This window comes from Oncorhynchus mykiss, chromosome 4, assembly GCF_057628025.1.
Source record: "Oncorhynchus mykiss isolate SJ-2025 chromosome 4, ASM5762802v1, whole genome shotgun sequence".
In the NCBI taxonomy this organism is placed as follows: domain Eukaryota; kingdom Metazoa; phylum Chordata; class Actinopteri; order Salmoniformes; family Salmonidae; genus Oncorhynchus; species Oncorhynchus mykiss.
The window spans coordinates 57463356-57486522 of NC_143025.1; the positions used below are offsets into that span (position 1 = coordinate 57463356).

The 23167-nt window shown below is 42.7% G+C and overlaps 1 protein-coding gene across 2 annotated transcripts; it reads left to right on the forward strand.

Annotated features, from left to right (window-relative positions):
• The first annotated feature begins 54 nt into the window (after window positions 1–54).
• LOC110522019 (tau-tubulin kinase 2) lies at window positions 55–20275 on the forward strand. 2 transcript variants are annotated; one of them, XM_021600077.3, is made up of 15 exons: window positions 55–795; window positions 1762–1899; window positions 2207–2354; window positions 2595–2668; window positions 2803–2943; window positions 3413–3517; window positions 3839–3904; window positions 3992–4084; window positions 4162–4287; window positions 7443–7600; window positions 11202–11418; window positions 12844–13043; window positions 13654–14074; window positions 14642–15357; window positions 15738–20275. In XM_021600077.3, the coding sequence occupies exons 2-15, from the start codon at window positions 1828–1830 to the stop codon at window positions 16102–16104; spliced, it is 2904 nt and encodes a 967-aa protein (XP_021455752.1). In that variant the 5' UTR covers window positions 55–795; window positions 1762–1827; the 3' UTR covers window positions 16105–20275. The 2 variants fall into 2 exon arrangements, with proteins under 2 accessions (XP_021455752.1, XP_021455754.1); XM_021600079.3 differs by having other exon boundaries at window positions 15741–20275.
• The last annotated feature ends 2892 nt before the right edge of the window (window positions 20276–23167 follow it).

Genomic DNA, 23167 nt, shown 5'->3' on the forward strand with positions numbered 1-23167 from the left:
CCTTCAACTGACGTTCTGTTATCCAATTCCACTGTCTGACCACGCCTCTTATCCACTTTATACGGTTGTCCCACTGCTTGCGTTTGGCGTAATCCAGGAAATCGCAGTGTTTCTGCCGGGAAATTCCGTCTGCAAGGGGGCGCCCAGCCTCCCGTAAGGATCGCATGTTGAAGGGTGCCTGCATGGCTAAAACCAAAGTGATTGATTTTGGACAGCACAGTGGCGTGGCAATGTAACAATATGTGGATAATATCATTAGCACAATTTGCATTTCTAAAGTATTCTATGTAGCATTTGATAGCACGATTTAGCTTTAAAATGTCAGTGGATTCATTCTGATCTGTCACTGTCGATCAGTCTCTGGTGTCAATGCACTGTCTGCATTGCTGTTCTGAGGTGCCACTCTTTTGCGCATAATACTGTAATCTCACAATCTCATCACAGTTTTAGTATGTGCCAGGAAACGCTGTTGATTCTAATAATGCAATGACAGGGACATCTATATTTCGTATCCCTAGCCCGGCAGCGGAGATGGAGCATCCTCTTATCGAAGAGAGAACTCTGCAAAGATGCAGAGGGATGCAGATTGATCAATCAATCGATAGAAGGAGCGCTTGCCCGTGACGTAACCGCATCTGTTGTGTGAATGAGCGGAGGAGAAGCCTTCTCCCCATTCCATTATGTACACAATGAAACGTTTTAAGAGTTGAAAGCACAGCACTGGATATGGAGAAATGTCACCTAACTGCCTGGATTGAAAATAGTATATTCTTGGAAATGGTGCAATCAAATAAGGTAGGTTAGATGAAAGCCGCATGTAAATCTGCCTTACTAGCCAACATCAGCTAGCTTGGCTTGCTACATCGCATGATAGCTATTTTGCTTGCTAAATAATCGACATGTTACAGAGACAAGAAATCGTTTGCTTGTACCAATTAGCTAGCTAGCGTTACCCAGATTTAGTGTTATCCCAGCTACTAAATACCATATCGATAGATAACGTTAGATAGATAGCTGTCTAAAAAGATAGCTAGCTGCTAGCATTGGTTTGTTGTTAGCTAACTGGTGCGTGATGGATGCAAAGGATGCTTTGTTGTCAAGCAAGGTAACGTTACGCTATCTAATTTTAACAAAGCGATCATTTCTCCCTCTCTTTTGTAAGACCTTAACGTTACTAGACCATAACTAACGTTAGCCAGCTAGCCTACCAACTTGCCAGATATTTTATCAAATGAAATGCCTCGATTAACAGTTTTCAGAATGACAGCTGATGATGTTGGAATAGGATGGCTATGTTGGGTTGGTACATTGCTATGTCTGTTGGCTCCGTAAGCAACGCACAGGGTAAATTCAGAACAAGCAGCTCTTATGTCAATCACCGTGTTCATGCAATATTCTTAGCTATATTAGCTATTACAACAATAAGAAAAATGACTTGGCTAAATGGGCTTTAAAAGTAGCCTGCAATAGAGGTTGAAGATTCTGCTGATGTCCAGTGATGCGATTTTTAAAATGTCCAGTGATGCGATTATCCAAAGAAACATTATTTGCTGTGAGTAAAAACAAATGGATGTAAATGTTCCAATACGTCCTTTACATTAGTATATAGGTGAAGAAAGTAAAATGACAGTGACAACACACACATTTTGACATCTCTCTGGGGACACATGAAGATGGAGGTCATCAAGGACTCGACTTTGGCACGATTTGTCAGTTGTCCAAATTGAAATGTTTCTCTCCTTTCTCCATTTCTTTCTGCAGTAAAAAGCCAGCGACACTGATGCCAGGTGCAGGCCGTCGTTGGGAGCACTCCGAGCAGCACTTGGGATGAGTGGTGCAGTAGAGCAGGCGGCAGACATCCTGTCAGTCACAGACTTGGTCCGGGAGAGATGGAGAGTGGTGAGTTACTATAAATACTACCAGCTACAGAAAGGGCATAGCCAGCTTCGGTCAAATCTGTCTTGTTGCTGCTCCCATTCTCCTAGCGAGGTCAAAGCAGCATTCTGTAATGTGTTATGTAATGTGTCTAACCGGTATGAGATGTGGTGTGTGTGTGTATCTTCTGTAGGTACGGTATGGCACTTTTCATACAGAACACTCACAACTTCCCTCTCATTCTCTCTCTCTCTCCACCTCCATCCCCCACCCACCCGCTCTCTCTTCTTTCTTTACTACCTGCATTCCACCTTCTCCATTCTATTTTCAGGTGAAGAAAATTGGCGGGGGTGGCTTCGGGGAGATCTACGAGGTGCTGGATCAACTGAGCCAGGTCAACGTGGCCCTGAAGGTGGAGTCTTCCCAGCAACCCAAACAGGTGCTGAAGATGGAGGTGGCCGTGCTGAAGAAGCTCCAGGGTGAGAGACAGGGGCCCTGTTGGAATACAGTACGACCTCAGATATAAGTCTAGAATGGAGGTCGTTCGGAAATACACTGAAATGTCCAGAACTTTGAAATTCACACAACCGTATCAAACCTTTGTGGAAAATATTGATTGGATATTTACGTGTTTCTAATAATTTGGCCAGATACTGTAAATATCTAATGAAGAGAGAAGAGAAGACCTTCTAAGCAACATTTATGTTTCTCTGTTTCAGGTAAAGATCATGTGTGTCGCTTTGTGGGCTGTGGCCGCAATGACCGCTTCAACTATGTGGTGATGGAACTTCAGGTCAGGTTTTTGGCTGCGTGTGCGTGCACAATTGTGTGCCACCTTTGAAATATTTGAATCCCTTTAATTGTAATGTGATTTGTGGATTCAAATAAAGTGTGTGTGTGTGTTGCTTTACTGTCTGTGTCCTATAGGGGAGGAATCTGGCAGACCTGCGCAGAACTATGTCTCGCGGCACCTTCACCGTCTCCACCACTCTGAGGCTGGGCCGACAGATGCTGGAGGCCATCGAGAGCATCCACTCTGTGGGCTTCCTGCACCGCGACATCAAACCGGTAAGGGGTCATGGGGTCATGAATCAGGGGTAAGGGAACAAGATAAGAGCATAAATAATGTACTGGTAACACTCAAGCCTTAAAGGGATAGTCTGACATTTTGGCAATTAAGCGTCAGATGAACTAATGTATACACTTTTTATGTCTGCGCCCAGTGTATGAATGCAGGTATAGCGCTTTAAGTGGTTATAATGCATTGCACAACTTGTCATAAGCATGTATGACAATAGTATAATGTCTCATAGTGATCCTGACTATTTCCCAGCCATTTTGTTATTATCAGAAGAAAAAAAATGATGCATGGTGAGAAATGCCTTATTATAAGACCACTTCAAGTTTCAAAGCATTGTACCAGGCATTGCTGGAAAGAGTAACAGGATTTACTTAGATTATTGCCTGCTTCATCAGATCAATGGCAAGGACAAGACTAAGTATCAGTGACTGATTTACTGTGTTTTTACCACCCCAGTCAAACTTTGCCATGGGGCGCCTGGCCAGCACGTGTCGATGCTGCTACATGCTCGACTTTGGTCTGGCCCGACAGTTCACCAACTCTTGTCAGGAAGTGCGTCCTGTAAGTATTCCTGCCCGTGCATGTGTGTATGCGCATGTGGCTCAGTTGCTAAAGCATGATGCTTGCAATGCCAGGGTTGTGGGTTCGATTCCCATAGGGGACCAGTATGAAAAAAGTATGAACATGTATGCACTCACTACTGTAAATCACTCTGGATAAGAGTGTCTGCTAAATGACTAAAATGTCAATGTGATGGCTACATTTCAATCGCCACTTAAAATGAAGCAATGCATTGGGAATGTATTCTAAGTAGTGTGCTAGTGTGAATATTGAAGATTCAATTTCATTTCTTATCCATCTCTCTCTCTCTCTCTCTGTCAGCCTCGTCCCGTTGCAGGGTTCAGAGGAACGGTGCGCTATGCCTCAGTCAACGCACACAAGAATAAGGTGAGGTCAACCTTATACTAGGCTATATGAGTACATGTTCTCACCTTGCTCACCCATGTTGTGTGTGTGTGTGTCTGTGGTATTCAGGAGATGGGTCGCCATGATGACCTCTGGTCTCTCTTCTACATGCTGGTGGAGTTCACGGTGGGCCAGCTACCCTGGAGGAAGGTCAAAGACAAAGTAAGTGCATGTGCATGTGTGTGTGTACTGTACATGTATGAGCATGTGTGTTCATGCTCTTTTCCCTCTGCTCACAGGAACAGGTGGGGAACCTAAAAGAGACCTACGACAATCGCCTCATGCTCAAACACCTCCCCTCAGAGTTCAGCGCCTTCCTGGATCATATCCTGACCCTGGACTACTTCACTAAGCCTGACTATCAGGTAAGATTGGTCTATATGTTTCCATATGTGTGCATTACCTCAAATATCCAGAAAATGTTGGAGTTGGAATTTTAGTTTACTTCCTGTAGGGCTGTCCCCATTTAGTCGACTGTTTAGTTGACTGGTCGATTGTTTGGTCGATAGGTTGTTGATCGACACAGATTTCTTTTTTCGAGCAGTAGCGAGAAAATAATATCATGGTGTGCAAGACACATGTCTGATTGGCGCCTGTCTGAGTGGACTGATCCATTGTGGAGGCTGCGGGGATGGCACTGTCCATCAGTCTAATACATGTTCTACTTAAATTGTGCATGGTTATATTACATAAGAACAATGGTGCAACACTAATAGAAATCATATTATTTTATAACAAATGCACTTTCTCCCTCTTCAGTCCACTGTTCTGAAACATATCAGTGTGCTGTTGAATTGGCGCCTTTTCGTAGACCATGTTGCTATGTGCATAATAGCAAAGTTAACCAGCATTTTTGTGTTGAGAACAATGCTGCGTAGGCAGCAGCAGAATGAGGAAAGAGGAAACGCAAACTCAATTAGTTCTGTAATCAACTGCTTTATACTTAAAAATTGTTTACATTTATTTAACTAGGCAAGTCCGTTAAGAACAAATTCTTATTTACAATGACGGCCTACCCCGGCCAAACCCTAACCCGAACGACGCTGGGCCAATTGTGCGCCAGCCTATGGGACTCCCAATCACAGCCGGTTGTGATACAGCCTGGAATCGAACCAGTGTCTGTAGTGACGCCTCTAGCACTGAGATGCAGTGTCTTAGACCGCTGCGCCACTCGGGAGCCCATGAATTTATAATAAGACAGATCCTGCTTCTGTTGCCTCTGAGTGTTTGTTTAATAGCCTACTGATTCATTGAGCACCAAGCCTCATGCAATGACATGTTAAGTAAACAATTTCACAAATTCGGCTTTTTGTTTTTAATCTTTGCTTTGCTGTGGTAAAGATTTAGACTTTTTTTTCTCTCTCGTTAGAACAGCCTCTCTGGAATGATTTAAAATGTGTTTATTGTTTACACTGTTCCAAATTGTCTGAATTAATTATATTTATAATAGCAAAAACGCTCCTTTTTCTTGATCTCCTTCTTATTGTTATTGTTTTTCTTATTCTTATCCTTCTCATTAGGCTTAGTATAGCAGTCTGGTATAACCACCATTGTGTTGCAGGCGTAAAAGTGCATCCTTTTTAGTCTTAATAGCGTAACTTATTTGGCCTATATTTCAATACTTATAAAGGCTACTGTACCAATCAATCATTCATTCATTAATGTCATCACACAGCGTATGAGTCATTCATGATTTGAAATGCAATCAAGCATTTTAGTTTTAAAATAAAATAAAGCGAGCCTTGAATAATTACTTTAAACAATAAATAACCGTTCCATTTTGGAAATTGCATTCATGAATGAGTGGAACTCTTTTTAGTCTTTGCAGTAATAAAGGCTTAACAAAAAAATGTTTTTGTTACAACAGACTCTCTGGTATGCTTACACTTTATTTTGTGTTGTTTACATTGTTCCGAACAGTCAGAAAATTATTTTGTAATTAGAGGTCGACCGATTAATCGGAATGGCCGATTAATTAGGGCCGATTTCAAGTTTTCATAACAATCGGAAATCGGTATTTTTGGGCGCCGATTTTAATTAAATTTGTTATACCTTTATTTAACTAGGCAAGTCAGTTAAAAACACATTCTTATTTTCAATAAAACCAATGCAGCGGCCTGTTTTACAAATGGTGGGGCTACCACATGGATTGGCATTCATAAAATTCCATTGCGGGCGACATAGTAGGCTTCACCCTAGTAAGCACGAGCCAATGTCTTTTTTTGGTCCTGTCCGGATGTTTTTTTTGTGTGTTAAAAACGGTAGGCTTACCACATACTGTAGATGGGCATTCATAAAATTACATTTCAGGCAACACTGTAGGCGACACCTCAATAAGCACGGACCGACGTCATTTGGATGTCTTTTTTTGGTGCAGTTCCGGACCGGCCTTGATTTCCACGTAGGGCCTTGATGTCCATGTACATTGTTTTTTTGCCTGGTCCGTACCAAATATGAACCAATCATGGACGATTTGGTTCAGATTTTGTCCAGTTTGGACCAGTCTTGATTTGGTCGTCTATAGATGACTCATTTTCAACTTTCATTCAGGACCAAAAAATTGCCTGATTTCAACATCTGCCCAAAAGATTTGCAACATCTGTAAAATATGTTTTTTCAACATCTGTAAAATATGTTTTTTCAACATCAGGAAAATAAGTATTTTCAACTTTCAGTAAGAACCCGAAAATGAACCTGATTTCAACGTCGTGAAAATACATATTGCAACTAAATTCATAAAAAATCCTACAATGTGATTTTCTGGATTTTTTTTCTCATTTTGTCTGTCATAGTTGAAGTGTACCTATGATGAAAATTACAGGCCTCTCTCATCTTTTTAAAAGGGAGAACTTGCACAATTGGTGGCTGACTAAATACTTTTTTGCCCAACTGTAGGTATTTGGTCATGTGCATGCGATGCATACATGTCATGTAAAGAGAGCAAGGGTCGAGGGAATGGGGAATGTTTTTCCTAAAGAAATTAAGGATTTTGGTGACAGAAATGGCAATAATTATGTTGCACCTTCATCAACAAACACTTTGATGTTCTGTGGTGGTCGCTGCAGCAGGGAGGAGAGAGACAACAGGTGCCAGTTACAGTCATTCGCTGTCTTTTTTTTTTTAACACAGTGCAGCAAGTCTGAGCTGGCTCGGCACAATCAAATCAATTCCTGGTCGGGCACCCTCTAGTCATTTGTGTGTCTTAATTATTTAATCAAACCGTGTGCTTAAAACATCAGACAAGCTCAGTGAATATAGTTGATTTGATTTAAACACATAGGATGTGTAAATATATGGAAAGATACATGTTTAACAATTTCAACCAATCGATTGGTCAAAAGAGCAGACCTCTTGGCTAACCCCAAAAGAAAATTAGTCGAGGACAGCCCTTAACTCCCTGGTTTGACTGAATTTGAATGGAATTGACACCCACTCCTATGTGTGTATTTGTCTGCCAACAATAGCTCTTCCCATTGTTTCATAATGCTAAATGTCAATGATTTTGGTTGTTCTGTTCCAGCTACTAATTTCAGTGTTTGAAAATGCCATGAAGAGCCACAACGTGTTGGAAAACGACCCGTATGACTGGGAGAGGTGCGACTCAGAGGATATGCTGACCATCACCGGTTCAGCCACCACCGCTCAGCAACTGACCCGCCTCACACCAGCTTACATTGGGTAAGAACTGCAATGATGGCATATTGTTTTAAAATAGTAGCGGAGAGGTAGAACTGTGTGGTATCAGAAGTAGGGTTGAAGTTTTTTTCAGGAATCCAGGCAGGAGAATTCCTGAATTTCCTACTTATTCCAGGAATCTTCCAAACTGGATATCTGAAAAACCTGGGAATTTTGGGAATGTACCCAAAATGTTGCAACTGTAATCCAAAATGTTAACTGTTCCACTCAAAGACTATGTTTAGACAGGCAGCCCAATTCTGATATTTGTTCCACTAATATTTATCAATATTGCTTCGAAACTATTCTAAAATACTACTTACGAACATAATTTAGAATGTTTGTTTCCATAGAAAAAGTGTGTTTTATCAAACAATCCTACGAGTGTCATATGTACACCGGTAAGAGATGAACATTGATAAATACCAATTGTTCTCAGCCTTAGTGCATATACAGTGCCCTCCACTAATAATGGCACACTTGGTAAATGTTTATCCTCTTGGTCTTTCATTCAAAATATTCACAAAAATCTAACCTTTAATTAAAGTAAAATAATTGAAAGAAAAAATACATTCTTATCATAAAACCAATATTTGTCTCAAATATGTGTGCCACAATTGTTGGCACCCCTTCATTCAATACTTTGTGCGACCTCCCTTTGCAAAGATAAGAGCTCTGAAAATTCTTCCTATAATGCGTGATGATGTTGGAGAACACATGGCAAGGGATCTGAGACCATTCCTCCATACAGAATCTGTCCAGATCCTTCAGATTCAGGAGGTCCACACTTGTGGATTCTCCTCTTCAGCTTATCCCACAAGTTTTCAATGGGGTTTAGGGCAGGGGACTAGGATGGCCATGGCAAAAACTTGATTTTGTGGTCAGTGAACCATTCTTGTGTTGATTTTGAGGTGTGCTTTGGATCATTGTCCTAGTGGAAGATCAAACCACGGCCCAGTTTAAGCTTCCTAGCAGAGGTTTTGATTTAATATCTGCTGGCACTTGATATTCCATGATACCATGTATCCTGACAAGTTGTCCAGGGCCTTTGGAAGACAAACTGCCCCGCAACATCAAAGATCCACCACCATACTTCACAGTGGGGATGAGGTACCTTTCTGCATGGATATCTTTCTGTCTACGCCAAACCCACCTCTGGTGTTTGTTTCCAAAAATATATATTTTGGTCTCATCTGACTATAGAACCTGGTCCCATTGAAAGTTCCAGTAACGTTTGGCAAACTGTAGGTGCTTGAGTTTCTGGTTTGATGACAGCAAAGTTTTTTTTATTTTTATGGCAACCCTCCCAAACAACTTGGTTATGGTTATGTAGGTGGCGTCTGGAGACTTTCTGACCCCAAGACCCAAGAAACGTCTGCAATTCTCCGGGTATTATCCTTGGAGATTGTTTACCCACTCAAACCATCCTCCTCACTGTGTCTTATAGACACACGACCTCTTCCAGGCCGATTGTTAACATCTCCAGTTGCTTTAAACTTCTTAATTATTGCCCTGATAGTGGAAATGGCAATTGTCAACCGTTGATCTTTTTTCTTATAGCCATTTCCTGATTTGTGCAGCTCGACAACCTTTTGTCTCATGTCATTACTGTATTCTCAGGTCTTTCCCATAGTGATGGATGACTATGGGAACTTGGCCTGTGTGTCACCTCATATACTGTATGGTCAATCATCCCTTTTAAAGTCTGTGGGGAATATACAACGCCTTACCATGAAATACAATGGCGCAACCCCCAAAAATTATAACAGTAACTATTTTCAGAGACTGAATATAGGTGCTAGTGTTAGAGATTGAGTTAAAACAAAAGGTTTTTTATTTGGTTTGCTCCGTTGTGGCTTGAACAGTAAAAATAAAAACATAGCTACAAAGAGAGGACCGTTGGGACAATTCATGTTGCTTTAGCAATGGCAAATATACTTGAAATGAGTAGGCAATACTTGCCAAGAAGCCATCCATCCTCAATAGCTTCCACCTGTAGGCATATAGGCCAACATTGCTGTTTTGCAGAATGAACGAGTCATGCTTGCCACCTTTCCACCACATTCAGCAGTGTATTTTGCGCATCGTATAACCCATCACCTGCACATTTAAGAGTGGAAGCCTTTTCTGTTCACACAGTTGAACTTGTTTTGGGAGGATGCTTTTATGGCCATGTTGGTGCCGTCTATTGCTACGTTCGTATTTGGAAAACCCGTTGGCATCATGGCAAAGACACCCCTCTTGACTTCAACCTGTTGTGCCATGGTGTATGAAAATTGTACGTGTTTCTGTTCCTTTTGCTGATGATGTGTCTCTAATTGAAAGAGAAATGTAAAAAACAAAATGTTCAACTTCATTAATCCACCACAACATATGTGAAAATTGCGCGTTTCTAGGTTTTGTAGTAAAAAAGACAGGAAGATGAGTGTTTCTTTTTTACTACAAAACCTAGAAATGCCCAATTTTCACATACAGTGCCTTCGGAAAGCTTCAGACCCCATGACTTTTCCCAGATTTTGTTATGTTACAGCCTTAATTCTATTCTAATTGATTCAGTCGTTTTTTCCCCTCATCAATCTACACACAATAAGCCATAATGACGAAGCAAAAACAGGTCTAGACATTTTTGCTAATATATAACAAATTTAAATCTGAAATATTACATTTACATAATTATTCAGACCCTTTACTCAGTACTTTGTTGAAGCACCTTTGGCAGCCATTACAGCCTTGAGTTGTCTTGGGTATGAGGCTACAAGCTTGGCACACCTGTATTTGGGGAGGTTCTGCCTTTCTGATCCTCCCAAGCTCTGCCAGGTTGGTTGGGGAGCGTTGCTTCACAGCTATTTTCAGATCTCTCCAGAACTGTTCGATCATGTTTAAGTCCTGGCTCTGGCTGGGCCACTCAAGGACATTCAGAGACTCGTCCCAAAGCCACTCCTGCGTTGTCTTGGCTATGTGCTTAGGGTTGTTGTCCTGTTGAAAGGTGAACCATCACACCAGTCTGATGCCCTGAGTGCTCTGGAGGAGGTTTTCATCAAGGATCTCTCTATACTTTGCTCCGTTCACCTTTATCTTGATCCTGACTAGTCTCCCAGTCCCTGCCGCTGAAAACATCCCCACAGCATGATGCTGCCACCACCATGCTTTACTGTAGTTATGGTGCCAGGTTTCCTTCAGACGTGATGATTGGCATTTAGGCCAAATAGAGAGTGTTTAGGTGCATTTTGGCAAACTCCAAGCAGGCTGTAATGTGCCTTTTACTGAGGAGTGGCTTCTGTCTGACCACTCTACCATAAAGGCCTCATTGGTGGAGTGCTGCAGAGATGGTTGTCCTTCTGGAAGGTTCTCCCATTTCCACAGAGGAAATCTGGAGCTCTGTCAGAGTGACCATTGGGTTCTTAGTCACCTCCTTGACCAAGGCACTTCTTTCCCGATTGCTGGCCTAATTTGTCCTCTGGAAAGTAGCAGCTGAATGATTTTCTCTCTCCTCTCTGTCCCTTTTTCTGTTCCTTTCCCGACTCCCTCTCTCTCACTCGCTCTTTTCTCTTTCTCCTTCTCCCTCTCAAACACCCTCCCTTCCTCCTTCTCTATATCCCGCCAGCATGGCCAATGCCTCGGTGCTCCCCGCCGAGCTGCAGAGGGAGAACACTGAGGACGTACTGCAGGGCGAGCGCCTCAGCGACGCCGACAACTGCCCCCCCATCCCGGCCCAGCACCAACGTGCTGCCCAGGGCGTTGACGTGTGGGAGGAGATGGACCGCAACCGCAACTGCAACCACGCCGCAGCCCAGCAACAACAACAACCGCTCATCAGGAAGGTCAGGATTGGAACACATGCATATTTGTGAAATAATCAAATGTTATTGACCATATAAATAAATACTGGGTTTTAGACAGGAACACACAATTATTGCATGCTATCAAATAAACACCCCCATTAGTTTCCCTTTACTGCTGCAGTTCAGCCAACCTTGTCTACTTCAACAGGTACATTTTCTATATTGAAGACTGTATGTTCAGTACTATACTATTTAATTAAAAAAAAAATGAATTTACCTTTATTTAACTAGGCAAGTCAGTTAAGAACAAATTCTTATTTACAATGACTGCCTACCAAAAGGCCTCCTGCGGGGATGGGGGCTGGGATAAAAAAAAAAATATATATATATATATATATATATATATATATATAGGACAAAACACACATCACGGCAAGAGAGACTTAAGACAACAACATAGCAAGGCAGCAACACATGACAACACAGCATGGTAGCAACATGAAAACAACATGGTAGCAACACAACATGGTAGCAGCACAAAACATGGTACAAACAATATTGGGCACAGACAACAGCACAAAGGCAAGAATTCTATACTGATTTTCTATAAGGTAAGGTACTTACCCCAGTTTCCCCTATCTTAGATTCATTCTGACTATTTTGAGGAAGTGATACTGGCTTTGTTCCCATGACAGGGGTTCTCAAACTTTTTGGGGTCCGGGGACCCCTTTTGGGATTGCAAATTCATCAGGAAGTAATATTTAATACCTAATATCAATATAGACATTTTATTTGCCGAATGCGCCAAGTAGAACAGGTGTAGACTTTACGGTGAAATGCTTGCTTACGAGCCCTTCCAAAAGATGCTGAGTTCAAATATCTAGCTGTTTTTAAAGCTTAAATTACAGTGTTTATTTTCTAAACGTAAAAAAAAATACAGGAATGTAATTCAGTTGAATAATGGATAATTGGAGTGCTGTGGATACCAGTATCCCTGTAAGCCTCCCAGGCCCATGTTGCCCAAGGTTAAGACATTGTAGATGATTAATATTACACTGTATTGAATTACACCCTCTAAACATATTTCAAGGAGAACAAGAGAGAGAGATGGATCTGGTACCACATCCATGGACACCACTTTGAGAACCCCTGTCCTATGGTGTCTCATGGGGGAAAAACATCAGTAACTGCCACATTGAACCACACACGAGACTGCATTTTTTTTTCTCGTAATGAACAACAGAGATAGAAATGCGGAATCGGTGTGTTCAGTCACTCTTTTAAGACCCAGCGATATGACCTGACCATAGGCCGCAAAAGCAATCAAAGATAAGAGGCTGAAGGAGATTAGCCTCTTACCTTGTCCTCTCTTTGTGTGTCGGAAGTCACCTGGCTTTGGTAACATTTGCGCTGTACTTCCAACACTTTTTTTTGTGACAACTACTTTCCCTACCCCTTCTCCAGGTGGTGAATGAGGACGAGCACAGCCAGAACCATGGTGGCAACCAGAGCCAGAGCTCCCCCAGAAGGGTGCGCTCAGAGACCATGTTCCTGGACCGGGCGGCCCCCCTGCTCCGGAGGATGAGACACAGCCAGAGCCTGGCCTTCGAGAAGAGACTGGCTCCCGAACCCAAGCCCACCATCGAACGCTTCCTTGATGCCTAGTCAGTACCTTTTACCATTCATTTACAGTAGTTTTAATAGTTTATATTGTTCTACAGTGTACAATAGGACAGTGGTTCTCAAACCCCTCCCGGGGGGGGGGCAGACATTTCACAATTTTGTTTTAGTCTTGAACTACAAGACCTGATTCAGTACTCAAGGGCTTGATGATTAGTTGAATCATTGTGCTAGCTCTGGAATAGAACAAATACTGCTGGGGGTCCCGGAGGAGATGTTTGAGAACCACTGCACTAGGCACAAGGCAGAGGGACTTGTATTCATTTAGTCCTTAAACTACTGTATGCAGGGTTTTGTTTCAACCAACCTTGAATTTGTTGGACTGTTCTTTGGCTAGTCCAGGGGGTGTACTTGTACGTCAAGCTGCCTCATGCTAAAGGAACTGAGGATAAGCTCCTGCTTCTAGCTTGCACAAGCCAAGGCTCATGCAAGGCAACTTGCTTAATTCATCTCACTTGTTGGAATGTTCATTAGCTAGTTATGCAGATTTTACAAATACATAAAAAAAATTTAAAAAATAATCCATTTGTCAAATTTTAAATATTTATTAAGCAATTACTCATGTCAAATCCCCATTTTCTTTTATATTTCCAGTCTGGGGAGTCAGCATCCACAGGAGCGAGAGATCACAATCCCCGAAAGCGGCGGGGGGCGGGGTGAGCAGGTTGGCACCCCCTGTGACGAGGACCAGGCGACAGAGACTCCCGATCAGGAGGAGGGGGCTGGTGCCCTCAACCTTAGTTCTGTTCCCCAGGAGGGAAACTCCCAGGATTGGTTGATGCTGGATCAGGGGGGAGGCAGCAGGGCCTCGGGGGCAGCCAAGCCTCCAGGAGACTATGCTCTGGATGGGAATAAACTAGAGGTGCATTCAGAGGCTGAGGTCCAGGACCACCAGCCTCCCTCAGCCCCGAGCAGCCCCGTCCTGTCCCACATGGCCCTGCCCTGTACCTGGTTACTGGGCGGCAGGAGGCTGCCTGGGATGCTAGGACACATGGGCCGAGCCCAGATGGAGCAGGTGAGTGCGAGCAAGGCTTTGGCAGAATGAGAATTGCTCACACATATACATACAGTTCTATTCTGTGCATTAAAATGTCACTTTTTCAAAATGTCCTGCTGAAGTATGGCCCTGACGGTGCAGTTATATCCATTATGAAGGAAATGTTTCTTACTCCACTGCAGTACAGGTTAACTTTTGAAGAACTGTACACACGCCAGATATTCACTGACATGAACAGAGATCTGTACCTCTCGCTTTTATCCAAAGCGACTTACTTTAAGTGCGCTCATCTTAAGATCGCTAGGTGAGACAACCACATATCACGGTCGTAGTAGGTCCATCTTTCCTCGATACAGAAGTTATCAGCAACGTCACTGCTAGTAGTAAAAGACAAGTGCAATTTTTGTTTTTTATTGGGAGGATAGAATAAGACTGAGATGTCTTATTTAATATACTGTTTTGAAGAGGTAGGGTTTCAGGCGTTTTCAGAAGATGGGCAGGGACTATGCTGTCCGAGCTCTACTTGTGCCTCCTCACCACCTCTAATGTCCATCTACCATTCATCTCTGGTCTGCCTCTCCACAGTCTGCCAACCCTGTACCACAGTCCCCTGTGATGGAGAAGAGTGAAGCCATACCACTAGAGGCTCTGTCAACCAAACCCAATGACCCCCAAGAGGTCAAGGTCGACGAGCTGGAGATTGTCGAATCAGCCCCCAGCCCTGTGCCAAGCCTCATCCCAGCCCACCTCGCAAACGACAAAGACCCAGAGAGCGACTCAGGCCTCCCCGACCGTTCCTCCGAACCCAACCAACACCCTCAGATGGAGAAAGCCGGAAGTGCCGCGGAGAGCACCGGCACCTTCTCCTCCTCCCCTCCCCCACCCACCTTGGTCCTGCTGCGAAGAGAATCCCCCTCTTCGCCCAGATTGAGCCGCATCCCCATACGAGATCCAACCACCGTCCCGGATTCCCCCACCATGGACCGCCGCCACCGCTGGAGCAGCCCCGTGCCTGGCTCGCCCTCCCACTCGCCCTCTCCATCGCTCTCCTGCGACAACCTGCTGCCCTGTGGCGTCCGGGAGAGGTTCCTTTCCTGCTCAGACCGCGGCTCACGCTCCGACTGGCTGGGGGAAGACCGTGACTCCCTCTCGCTCTCCTCCTCGGGCAGCAGGAGTAAAATCCCTCGGCCCATCATTCCCCCTCTTCCAGGGCTCGAGCAGCAGCAGCTCTCCTCCTCCGGCAGGTTCCTGCCTCGTCCGCCTCCCGGGAAACCGCCTACCCGCCCAGCTGTAGACAACAGGTATGAAGAACATGGTATTATGGCACAGCACTGGGCCACGTTTAATAGAAAACTTTATGGAGTGTCACAGATAGAAATGTAATGAATGAAACTGATGTACTTTCTTATTCGACAGCTATTCAATCTGAAGCATGTTTACTCTACATTATATATGTATCTGAACATTCCACAACGTTGTGCCCTGCCAAACGCAAGACTAGTAGGCTGTGATAGTACGGGTTGCATCCCACATCACTGATGATAGACAATTTTTTCTGTGTGGATTGGTTTAGGAACTTATCGGTGCAAATCAGAATGTATAGGCATGAGTGTCTGAATAATACATTGTAGTTGCAGAATTGTTTGTTTTAAAATCCAACCCCTTCTGTTCTCTGCCCCAGTAGGCGCCGGCGTTTCCGGGTGCGTGCCAGCAGCACCAGCGACGCCGACTTCCTTGCCAATCTGACCCAACTGATGAAGGACCGCGGCGGTGCACTTTTCAGTCCGGCGCCACACCCCCGCAGCTCTTCCTCCTCTCTACAGCGCTCACTCAGCTCCTCCCCCTCACGTCACGAGCTCCGCGAGGGGGGAGGGGTCTTCCTGGGGCGTAGCCGCTCTCCGTCCAGCTTCTCGGGGTCCCCTCCCCCTCCATGGTACCCCCAGGACAGGCTTAGTGGGCGGCAGGGGATCCCGTGGGGCGCAGGGCCCGGTGCCAGAGGGAGGGGCCCTAGCCACGAGGGCAAAGGCAGCGGCAAAGTGAGCCGATAAGTGGACAGAATGGGTATCAGTGTGTTGTTCAGAAGGGCACACTGCTGTAAGACATTTTGCACCAATAAACCCGAATCGAGCGTTTCTAATTGGACACATTCAGCCAGGGCCTTGTCAGCTCATTAGGCGGCCACCTATGGCGGCAGATTGACACGGGTGGCATTTTCTGGGCTAAACTGAACAAGATGCACACCCAACAACACAACCTCAAATACATCTGCCCCAAAACAATGACAATTTCTCTTAACCAGTGGCATATGGGCTTTTTAGGTGAGCGCTGATGCCACCCTGTGATAAGCAGTTCCCACTTTGTCAAAGGCAGGGGCACAAACATGTTGCTTGTCCATTCCCAACGTTCTGTTAAGAAAATGATCTAACATAAATCATGTAGCAGATATAGCCAGCGTAAAAACATGAGCCATTCACAATAATTACAGCAAAATGTCAAGAAAACTGTATGCTTATTACACCAGTTTATAATTACCGCATGACAAATTAGCGAATGGACTTGAAAACGGGTGACATAGCCTACAGTCAAATGTGATGTGGTTCGACGAGAACATTGACATTTTGCCATGGCAGAGACGTGGCGACATGACAATAGCCAAATTTGTCATTTCACTTTTTGGTGTTTAACAGATGTCTCTTTCCATTCACCACGGTTTGGAGTCTGTTAATATGGTGCGAGTGGATGAACGTGCACTGCTAGCCTATGACGGAGGCCTTTGAAGTGATTGTTTAACAATTAGATGAAAACATTTTGACGGGTTGTTTTTATGCCACAGTATAAGATAACGCATTTTAAAAGTGAAATAACAGGTCTTTACGACTAGGCCCACTGAGATCCTATTGAATTAATAGGGACTCTATATATCATTCTATGATTAGGCCCTTTGAAAAATGCTGGTGCACGCGGTTGGTCCCATACCGGGAGGAATTTAGTTATACTTTCACCCCTGAATATAGCATATGGTAGAAAGAGTATGTGGCCTTTTCTGTAGCCTACAGGCTGGAGATAAAAAAGTATGACAGTGTAATGAGACGGACACTTTTTTACATCATACAGGTTTCTCCGATCAAATAGCCTAATCTAAATTGCGTTGACATGTCCTAAAAACAGGACAGGTCAAAGTAAAATGGACAATATGAAATGGATAATCAGGCTATTCACAACTGCTGTCCAGATGTTTCACCCCGTGGGCAAAATGTTCATGATCAGTGGTTACATTTTTTTTACAAGCTGATTATAGCGAAAAAAGAAAGTACTTCTGTATTTCCCGCTGTGTAAACACATTGCAAATAGGCTCAGGATAACTCCTGATGAAGTTGTGTAGCTGATATTCAGAGCTGAAATAGCCAAATTGACTAGTCACAGGAATCAGGACTAATCAAGCCAATGCAACGCCTGTTTTACAAACGGTGGGTCTTCCACATGGTTGGGCATTCATAAAATTCCTTTGCAGACCAACACAGTAGGCTTCACCCTAGTAAGCATGGGCCGACGTCTCCTGGATGTCTTTTTTTGGTCCTGTCCGGACCTGCCGTCTTTTATTGGTATTTTACAAACGGTAGGCCTACTACATAGATGGGCATTCATAAAATCCTAATTAGGCGACACTGTAGGCTACACCTCAGTAAGCACAGATCGATGCCGTCGCCTTTTGGATGCCTTTTTTGGGGGGGGGGGGGTCCTGTCTGGATTGGCCTTGATTTCCACGTCCACGGATGTTGTTTTTTAGTCCGGTCCAGACCAAATCATAGACATCTATATTTGGTTCAGACCGTCTTTCATTTGCCTCGCCTAGGGTGACAGAACAGTCAGGACCAGCCCGACCCAGTCAGGGACATCTATGTTTCGTCCCCACTGCACACGACCCAGGCGGCTATGGTTACTCAGACTGTAATAATGTATGTACAGGGAACGTACTGCATCGGATCCAATCTTCAACTTTGACAGCATGTGTACATATATATGATCTACTACTGTACTCCAGGGAATGTAATGTAAAATGTATGATAGAATGTATCTATTTATTTGATGTGTCTCGAAAAATGTACTTGAAAAATGTAGCTTGATTCCAGCATCGGAACATCAGATTTCCGAAAAACATTGAGATGGTCTACTCTTTCTCCCTGACCCCAGTCCTGGGTTCTTAACACTATGTATGTATGTATGCCATGAGACCAAAAAGATCTGTACTGTATTATATGAGGGATCTGAAGGAGGTCGCCTTGTATATACAGTTGAAGCCGGAAGTTTACATACACTTAGGTTGGAGTCATTAAAACTTGTTTTTCAACCACTCCACAAATGTCTTGCTAACAAACTACAGTTTTGGCAAGTCAGTTAGGACATCTACTTTGTGAATGACACAAGTCATTTTTCCAACAATTGTTTACAGACATATTATTTCACTTATAATTCACTGTATCACATTTCTAGTGGGTCAGAAGTTTACATACACTTAGTTGACTGCCTTTAAACAGCTTGGAAAATACCAGAAAATTATGTCATGGCTTTAGAAGCTTCTGATTGACATCATTTGAGTCAATTGGAGGTGTACCTGTGGATGTATTTCAAGGCCTACCTTCAAACTCAGTGCCTCTTTGCTTGACATCATGGGAAAATCAGAAGAAATAAGCCAACAGCCATCAACCTCAGGAAAAAAAAATGGTAGACCTCCACAAGTCTGGTTCATCCTTGGGAGCAATTTCCAAATGCCTGAAGGTACCACGTTCATCTGTACAAACAACAGTGTGCAAGTATAAACACCATGGGACCACACAGCCATCATTCCGCTCAGGATGTAGAATCGTTGTGTCTCCTAGAGATGAACATACTTTTGTGTGAAAAGTGCAAATCAATCCCAGAACAACAGCAAAGGACCTTGTGAAGATGCTGGAGGAAACAGGTCCAAAAGTATCTATCTCCACAGTAAAACGAGTCCTATAACATAACCTGAAAGGCCGCTCAGCAAATAAGAAGCCACTGCTCCAAAACCGCCATAATAGCCAGACTATGGTTTGCAACTGCACATGGGGACAAAGATCATACTTTCCTGACCTGGGTCTTTCAAATGGACAATGACCCCAAGCATACTTCCAAAGTTGTGGCAAAATGGCTTAAGGACAACAAAGTCAAGGTATTGGAGTGGCCATCACAAAGCTCTGATCTCACTCCTATAGAACATTTGTGGGCAGAGCTGAAAAACCGTGTGCGAGCAAGGAGGCCTACAAACCTGACTCAGTTACACCAGCTCTGTCAGGAGGAATGGGCCAAAATTCACCCAACTTATTGTGGGAAGCTTGTGGAAGGCTACCCGAAATGTTTGACTCAAGTTAAACAATTTAATGGCAATGCTACCAAATACTAATTGAGTGTATGTAAACTTCTGACCCACTGGGAATGTGATGAAAGAAATAAAAGCTGAACTAAATCATTCTCTCTACTATTATTCTGACATTTCACATTCTTAAAATAAAGTGGTGATCCTAACTGACCTAAAACAGGGATTTTTTACTAGGATTAAATGTCAGTCATTGTGAAAAACTGTTTAAATGTGTTTGGCTAAGGTGTATGTAAACTTCCGACTTCAACTGTATGTACCGTTTAAAAAATATAAGAATTGTATAGAGAGCACTTCAGTGCTGTTCATTCAAACTAAATGTTAATCTTATTGCACCAACTTATCAGCATTCATTTGTTATAACCAGTGCATGTAGTCCCATCTAAACTCCATTTCTCCTTTCCCTAAAACTACTAGATGAAACATGTATTTATTTCAAGCTATTTAAAAGATCTCACTCACTCTGGCGTATTCACAATGTAATTCTGTGATTTTATTGTGAGAAAATCTCTTATTTTAGGTGATGTGGAGGTGTCACCATGTTGGAATGTAAAAAAATGTAATTAAAAAAAGCACTCATACTGAATTAATGTAACAAGTGCATGGATATCATTGCAAATATATGTGTGTTTAAAAAATATATATATAACATCTGTAGGGTCCGCTAAAACAAATCTGTATTTTTTTAATAAACGGGTCCCGATTTTAAATACATTTATCATGCAGACCAGCAAAATTGGAGTCTATTTGTATCTGCCCTCCTGAAAAACTGATATAATGATTGCAGAAAATCAAATAAAGTATACATTTGGTGAACTAGTGAACTATATGAAATGAATGTTCAATGTAGTAGGCTACCTACCCTTTTGTCTTTATTAATATTCATATAAAAACTATGCTGTCAAAGCTATTTAATTAAACAAATGTGATCTGTAACAGTTGTTTCTCCTGAGCAGCAGTCTGTTCTGAACCAATAAGGGTTCTAAGCCCTAAAACGTGTATTTGTCTGGAAACCTAGGCCCTGTCCCCAAACAACCCCTAGCCCCCAAAACCTCAAAGTTGATGTTTATCCGTAGGTAAATGCAATATGGTAGAAGCTCCTCCTTGCCTTCTGATTGGCCTAGATGAATCTCTTATGGGGGATAGGGGCTTGGGGTTGTTACAAAGTGAACTGAGCTGTACAGTCCAATTCTAGTAGACTACTATGTCTGTGGTCAATAAGGAGTAACATGTTCTATGTTATGTAGACTTTGCTTACACATACTGCTGATGATAAGTCTATGGTAAAGAATGAGCTCTGTGCTCTATAAGTGAAATGTTACGTCTGGGCAGAGTCAATAAATAGCAATGCTTGGTTTTGGGTTTGATACAGTGTGTGTTCTAAAATAATAGTGCATCTCTCTGCCATGGGACTTATGGTTCAAGTTGAGCGCGCAGTTCTTGATTGTTTACGCCTGGTCGTCTGTCTATCATTGTCGTCTGAGTTCTAGAAGAGGGGCCGTTTTCCTGGGATCACCTGGCAGCACACTGATGGAGTCCTCCGCCTTCCCACACAGCCATCGTGTACTCCTGGAGTGGACAGAGGACCATGACGTTACCTTCAGGAGAGAAGTCACAGGGAATAGCCAATGCAGCTATGAGGTATTTACCATAGTAACCCCCACCATGGACCAATGTCATTATTTATAGTTGGGTCATTCCACCAATTTGGTGCCTTTGAGAAGTTTAACTTGGTTAACAAAAAAAAGGGACATTCACTTAATTTTAACATTCTTTCATAAAGAACCACATGTTCAATTGCATAAAAAACACGTTTTCCCATCTCGATGTTATGTTTTAAAAACTTACTACAAAACTTACTTCCACTTGAATTCAATCACTTTTTGAAAGCACTCCTTTTCATTTGAACTAAACCTTCGATACATATTTGCCCTTTGTAGAAGTGCTCAGAAAGTGGCTTTTTGGACCTGATCTCCAACACATTCAAGTTGACCCGTTTTGCATATCCCATCAGATTTTTTTGATTTTTAATTAAATTGACTTTCTTCTTTCTTTTTTTTTACCTTAAACATCATTCTAATTTTTTTTTTTCATATTTGCATATGTTGTAGCTTAGACCCTATTTTACGTCATCTGAGGTTTTGTGTTGTGCCTGCCATCGGTTGAGACACAACATGCTCTTGAATACAGAGTGGGTGTCATGTTTTGGCTGAAAGATGTAGTCAAATTCAAATAAAATAGAAATGTCAACTTTTAAATGTTACTGCAAAGACTGTTGGAGGTCCACGCCATATAGAATGACAAAGGCCTCTAGTGGCCAAAAGGCTGTATTAGCATGGACAACTCCATAGAGGGCTACCACCATTTTAATGTAGTCAACTGGGTGGGATTTACAACTTCATTGGCTGATCCCTCCTGGTGACACTGTTGGAGTCATGTCCAACCAGGTCATCAGGAGGGCTCAGCCAAACATGAAGAAGAAAATTGACTACTTAAATGGAGATGGCGCTGCCAATGTGGTCACAGATCCTATGATGGCACAGATACAAAGATGAGTCCTCTATCTCCATGGTCTACACATCAGAAAATGTTTTGAATGTGAATATCTGTTTTAAATTATACTGTCAATCCTCCATAGGAAACCTATTGAAATCATATAAATAAACATAATAGAATAGATAGACATTTAAGTTGACATTTGACAGCAGACATTTTTACAGTAGTAACTAGAAGTAAAAATGTCAATGGTGTATCGGATAAATTGAAGTGGTCTGAAGGGATAGGGCCATTGTATAAATGAGATATTTCTGCATTCAAGAGCATGTTGTGACTCAAACGATGGTAGGCACAACACAAAAACCTCAGATGATGTAAAGTAAGGTCTAAGCGTTTGTCAATTCTATTAAAACATTTTTAAAAAAATTATATCATAGTTTGACAACCCTGTTTTGTAAGCTTTTTAAATTATATCGAACTCAACAGTTTATCCTTTCCAGTGATAAAGGCATGGATGTCTCATGGTATGGTGGGGTTTGCAAAATGGATCACCTCTGAGCAGCTTTATTTCCTGAATGTTTTGGCACACAGGTACAAATCATAATTTTCTGACCACCTTTTCCATGTGAAAACATGTATGGAAAGTGTTGTTTAAATCAAAAGGGATGCTGTCAAAAAGTGATAGAATTCACATGGATTTACCCTATATTCCCCTGAGTGCCAAATAAAGTAGAAGTAACAGGTTTGATCGTAGCAGGGTTGACAATTTAGTTTTAAATCAACCATAAATCCCCTCGTGACAGGGGGAATGGAAGCTTGTTTTGTTCAACCTTGGAGTGGCAATTGAATACAAGATTCACAAAAAAAAAAAAAAAAAAACATTTCTAGCCTGCCTATCGGTAACCTAACTTAGCAGGCATAAAAGAAAAGCCTGAGCGGTGTTTCTTTCCGGTCCTGGCGAGAACATTTTTACTTTTGGGTTCTCTTCTGCACTGTTGAACCAATCCAGTAAATGTGGAGGAGGAGTTAAGATGGAGTGTCGCCTTGTTAAAGTCCAAAAGCGGGAGTTGCGTCACAGGCTCTCTTTCCATTGCTGACCCCCACAGAGGGTGTTCTATGGGTAAGAGGGTTGATGTTTAACGCTCAACCTGCTCTGTTTTCCACCACAAAACACCAGAAAATGTCCCGAAAAGAGTAGAACCAGCTCACCTGCTTTTACA